The sequence below is a fragment of the Bombina bombina genome, chromosome 3 (assembly GCF_027579735.1).
Source record: "Bombina bombina isolate aBomBom1 chromosome 3, aBomBom1.pri, whole genome shotgun sequence".
NCBI classification, from domain to species: domain Eukaryota; kingdom Metazoa; phylum Chordata; class Amphibia; order Anura; family Bombinatoridae; genus Bombina; species Bombina bombina.
The window spans coordinates 427,839,221-427,845,220 of NC_069501.1; the positions used below are offsets into that span (position 1 = coordinate 427,839,221).

The window sequence follows — 6,000 nt, forward strand, 5'->3', positions numbered from 1 at the left end:
GTAATCAGAGAGGTAATGTGTACTAATATAACAGTGTTGGTTATGCAAAACTGAGGAATGGGTAATAAAGGAATTATCTATCTTCTTAAACAATACACATTCTGGAGTAGACTGTCCCTTTAACTAGAAGGAGCAGGCTCAATCATGCAAAAGTTCAGCGCACAAACTACAGACCTGAATCTGCAGCTTGATAAATAGAGTCCACTACCTCTGTTGTGGCAACAATAAAGAAGTGTTTTATATCAAGATATTACAATTAATTGCCATTCCATGTAGAGTCACATAAAGCCTAATGCTTTACTTTAAAAAAAAAATCAATACATAAAAAGAGATATTATATATATATATATATCTATCTATCTATCTCAACAGCCCAACCTTTAAAACCAGAGAGGTGATAAATGCTATTAAATTGTCAGTCTGTGCACCAGGGAGGGTGTCTGAAAGTTGTCTGATGAGATGCCCCACCCTGCATGAAATTCTTACAGACTGTACTGCTCTGTGCACATGTAAACCTCATCTGTATGATTCACTGCCAAGCCAAGCCCTGAATACACCGAACACACACACAGGAAACAAAATAGGTAATCAAAGCAGAAAGGGAAATCACATCCATTCATGCATCAGCTTTGCTTTTGAATTGACACGTGCTTCAGAATTCAGGTACATAGGGTCATCATACCACAACATAGGGTGTGTGTCATTGTACTGGTCCCAGGAAACAAAAGGTATTCCAAAAGCTTGTGATGTATTAAAATTAGCCAGTCACTCAAAAAAAAGTTATTAAACATAGTTTTTTTTTTAGGAATATAAATAAAAGCCCTGCACATATTTTGGGACTATTATATAGCGTTACTGTTCTAAAAGCTTAAATGAATCTATGGCCATATTTGTAGAAGGATTGCCACCAATTATGTCTAGAATTACACACACATATGTATGTATGTATGTATGTATGTATGTATGTATGTATGTATGTATGTATGTATGTATGTATGTATGTATGTATGTATGTATGTATGTATGTATATATATATATATATATATATATATATATATATATATATATATATATATATATATATATATATATACACACACACACACACACATATATATACACACACACACAAGTATCAAACATGTGATGCAGACATGGACATACAATTGCCACTGATATGCCACCTGCACAACTGGGGGTGCAAATTCCTTATAACATTCAAGTGATTAACCCTAGATCTGCCTACCACAATACTGCCGTGAGCCCTTCACTGAGATATGGGCAGTGATATTCTTTCAGTGGAAAGCTATGGGGAGAGATTACGGCATAAGTAATAATCTCATGATAACATTCTGTAGGTATGAACATTTGTAAAGCAAGATAAACCAATGCAATAATTTTATCAGACTATATTCTAACAAAAAATATTTCATTGGCAACATAAAAAAGGAAGAACTCTCAGAAAACCAATTCATATTTTGGAGCTAACGCATTTGCGGCTTGAATCTCCTTTGCTAACTCCAGTTCTGTTCAATTGACCCTACATCAGAGCTGTCCTCCCAAAGTGCAGAGCACTTCTTTCCATTGTAGGATTCCATACAAAGAAGCAAAACCAGAATTAAAATGTCTTGATAACTTAAAGGGACAGTATACTGTAAAATAGTTTTTCCCTTAATGTGTCTACAATGATTTTGTGTTTTGAAGCCACAATCAGATCTCATTACTGTACATTGTCTACATAAACATGTTTCTTAATCTTATATCTGTCCATAAAACAATCACCAGTACTTAAAGAGAGAACAATGGAAAATCAACATTTTACTACCTTATCTCTGCTATATCCCACTGGTAGTGTAATCTCTTCTGCTTGTTGTGTTTACAAAGCTTATCTATAGCTTGGACCTGCGGCCACAAACTTTCAGAATAGGTGGGGATACCACATGCTAAATCAACTATTTCAAATGCCAATATAAGGGTAAAGGAGCTACTTGTAAACAATTTAATACACTCTAGCAGGTAAAGTGGATCATTGGGAACAAATTAAATTTGAGATATTTTGAGTAAACTGTCCCTTTAAGCTGTGCCCTTTCAAATGCTCACTACTGTGTATTTCAAGTTTTGTTTTATGTCCCTTTAAAGGGAAGATTTTGAAATGTATTCATAATCTTCATCACTTGAAATGATAATTCTACAGTTCCTTTCAAAACTGATTTTTTTGGAATAGGAAGAAATGTTACATCCGATCCTGGTGGCTTCAAGATGAAAAAAAAAAATACACTTTGAATACAGTTTCTCTTTTAAGTAGCAGGATCAAAGTAAAGCTCAAAAACAATAAAATATTATTATATGACAAAAGCAGTTAAAATAAGCATTTATAGTAAATACAAAAAGAGATTCAAATTTCAAGTTTGGGTTCCCACAACATTTTTTTCCCTTTAAATTCTCAGACAAATATGACATTACACCATTTAGACTTTTTCTTGCAGTAACCTGCTTTAGGGCATACTTAACCTGAGTCTATTAAAAAGCAAGAGAGTGTTTGGAACATTAAACACCCTTGTCTCATGGCTTCAGATAAGCAAGAGGGTCATTTACACTACCACATTCTCTTACCTAGTACATAAAACAAAGTTACTTATTAATTCCCAGTAAGTGTGTACACTACATAATGATATAGCCAGGAATAAGCCAACAAACTCATTTAGAGATTATCAAAAACTCGCCGGCTTGGCGAGAAATCACACAAAATATTTATATTGTAATATAGGAGTCTCTCCTATATTATAAAGAAAACAAACGTCTCAAGATATTTGTCTACATTTTTTGGAGGGGTCTTGTCATGCTGAAGAGACTTTTTAGACCATCTCGCCTTAGCGGAACGCTTTAGATCAACAGGTCCTTAGATTTTGTCTTGGGTGGAAAAAGGAAAAAATAAAAATGTATAAAAATTGTGCCCAAATGTAAGAAATCTATTTAGAAAATTATAGCTAAAGTGCTCATGACATTTAGAAAATTAAAGGGAAAACATGTATAATGTATATATATAGCACCAATAAAATAAAACATAATGGTTATTGCCCACTGTGAAATGGTCTCTGGACTCTCTTGTCTCAGGTTTACAAACTCTGCATCTCAATATTGTTTTTAAAAAAGGGAGAATAGGAAGAGCACTTAAGTAAGTAAACTGGGTACAGGTGTACCTCGAAGATATTGCGAGTTTGGTTCCAGACAAAGCGAATATAGCATGAAAGTGACACACAATTTTTTTTTTTGTTTCCCAGTGCATATAAAAATTATATTTACACAATACTGTAGTCTGTTAAGTGTGCAACAGCATTGTGTCTAAAAAAAAAAAAAACAATGTACATACCTTAGTTAAAATACTTTATTGCTAAAAAATGCTAACCATACACTGAGCCTTCAGCGAGTCATAATCTTGTGCATGGTGGTGTGTATGTGTATTCGTGTGTATGTGTTAAGATCGCACCAACGCAGGGTTGCCACAAACCTTTAATTTTTAAAAAGAGCAGTATCTGTGAAGCGCAATAAAGCGAGGTATGCCTGTATATAATTTATAAGCATGATAAAAAATAAATAAAAATCCACATTGAATTAAGAAAACTAGGTATATAATTAATATTTGAGAGGTTGTTTTTGTTTTTTTAACCCACACAACACTATTATTGGACAACACTGAAGGCTTACAATTTTGTTTGTTGATGGTCAAGGACCAAAGTCCCAATAACTGCTAACACAATACAAACACATTACTAACAACAAAAGAATTTAACAAACCCCTGACATCCTAATTGCCACCTTTTTGTACACCTGAGCTGGTTAGCAGTTTGCTAAACAAGAGGTCATCATTTGGCCATTTATGAGGTATTTCTTGACATTATAAAAAGGTCAAAGATTTGTTTATGGGCAACTTCCATATATTAGGTAAAATATAATGCCTCTAAAAAATGATATAGGCCGAAAATATCCACCATATCTACAATTATCAATATCACCTTCATGTACAAATACAGACTGACCTATGTAAAAAAATAAATAAAAAATACATATATATATATATATATATATATATATATATATATATATATATATATATATAAAAATAAATAAATGTGCATAAATGATTATAAACACTGATTTTTATATTTATTTTCTATACATACATATATACTCAAGTTTGTGTGTATTTACTATATATATATATATATATATATATATATTTTATTTTTTTATTTTTTATTTTTATACATACACCACTGATAGAGATATATATGTGAGTGTGTGTGTAAAAAAAACAAAAAACATACACTCAAGTTTATGTGTATGTATATATATATATATATATATATATATATATATATACACACACAATATTTTTTTACACCTACAGATCTAGAACAGAGTAATGAACATTAAATAAATGTAAAATATTTTAAACTTTTCTCATAATAAATATGAAGCAGTATATAATAATATGGAGAATTGCAGTGGTTTATTTAAGTGGAAAGGATGGCTCTTATTGCCTGTCAAATAATACATTATATTTTCCACTGAACAGAGCTTGAAAGAAAAGGATTCATACACAGCATGAGCCAAGCCATTTACCTCACAAAGCACAGCTATTATTAAGATTGCAGCTTTAGCAATGCAAGATGAATTCCCCAGCTACAGCAAATCTATCAAACACCAGAAACAAACCTGAAAAATAAAACTCTAAAGCATTTGACATTGCATGTCCTGCTAGCAGCAGTGCATACACTCAAATCTGAATCTATACACTGCTTTGCCTAGCTGCACATCCCTAGGCATGCACAGATGTTCAACTCCAAACCTTTATCCCTAAATCCCCCCAAATAACTCACCATGGTAATCATCAGAGCTTTTCTTTGTTCCCTGTGTTAGAATCCATGGTGGATTGTCTGCATAAAGTGAATTATTATTGGAATTCTTCTTTCCAAAGAGTTTATTCAGGGTCCCCTGCATGGAACTATTTTTCTTCATTTTTGTAGATAAAATATTAGTTAAATATATAGATCATTAAATTAAAAAATAAAATCAGTTTTGAAAAAAACTGTCTCTAGTGAGGCATATTTCCAATGCAATCCAGGCAGCTTGCTGAAACCAAGTCCCTGTGGATTGTACGCAGGAAGAATTGAAACTTCAGACCCACCTTTCCAGCAGGTAAATAGCTAATTCCTGTTGGTTCACTTCATTTGACTACACCTTTTTTTATGACCCTCCCTTCACAAACTACACTAGTCACATTCTTGCTGTTACCAAGCGCTTTCTAAGGGTGTGAAGCAACCTAACATTAACCCTCTGTTGCCAGAGAGTCTAAGGTTCACAAGACGTGCACCTTTATGTCACGTTCTAGTCTAAATTCAAACCAAATGAAAGTATTACTTAAAGGCAATAATCTGTGACTGCTTTATACATTTGTTTTTGAAATTCTGTTAATAAAAACAAAATATATAAATGTACACAAAATAGAAAAAAAAATTCTAATTAAAGAACAATTCCATACAATCAGGAGCAGATGAACACTTGATTTATGTACATTGGACAGGAATAAGCTGTTAGCACTCAGTGAGTTGGTCATGGGGTGAGCTAGAGGAGCAGTGTTTAATGTCAAGATGGCTGATAAATTGGAGATAAATTGTGGCCCCCAGGCCTTATGTGGAACAACCTGTCTCTCGTTAGGTAATCAAATACATAAATTAGGGATTTACAAAATAGATGACACATATCAAATTGCTTTAAAAATATAAACTGAGGTAGACTATAAAATCATATATGATGGATTGTTTTGCAAGTCTGCTTTGGATATGGTCTATTTACTGATGTTCCGTACACCCTCTCTGGCTTTCTCTCTCCATAAAATACAATTTTGCCATTATTAATATATATATATATATATATATATATATATATATATATATATATATATATATATATATGTTTTTAGCAAAGGAACATCACTT

At 32.5% G+C, this 6,000-nt stretch overlaps 1 protein-coding gene across 1 annotated transcript in view; it reads right to left on the reverse strand.

The window, feature by feature from the left end:
• LOC128653391 (uncharacterized protein C6orf132 homolog) overlaps positions 1-5,189 on the reverse strand; it is a 71,111-nt gene extending 65,922 nt beyond the window's left edge. Inside the window, exon 1 of the mRNA XM_053706640.1 lies at positions 4,882-5,189. Coding sequence (XP_053562615.1) covers positions 4,882-5,020 — 139 coding nt within the window. The 5' untranslated portion in view covers positions 5,021-5,189. The remainder of the gene's footprint in view (positions 1-4,881) is intronic.
• Positions 5,190-6,000: the final 811 nt, after the last annotated feature.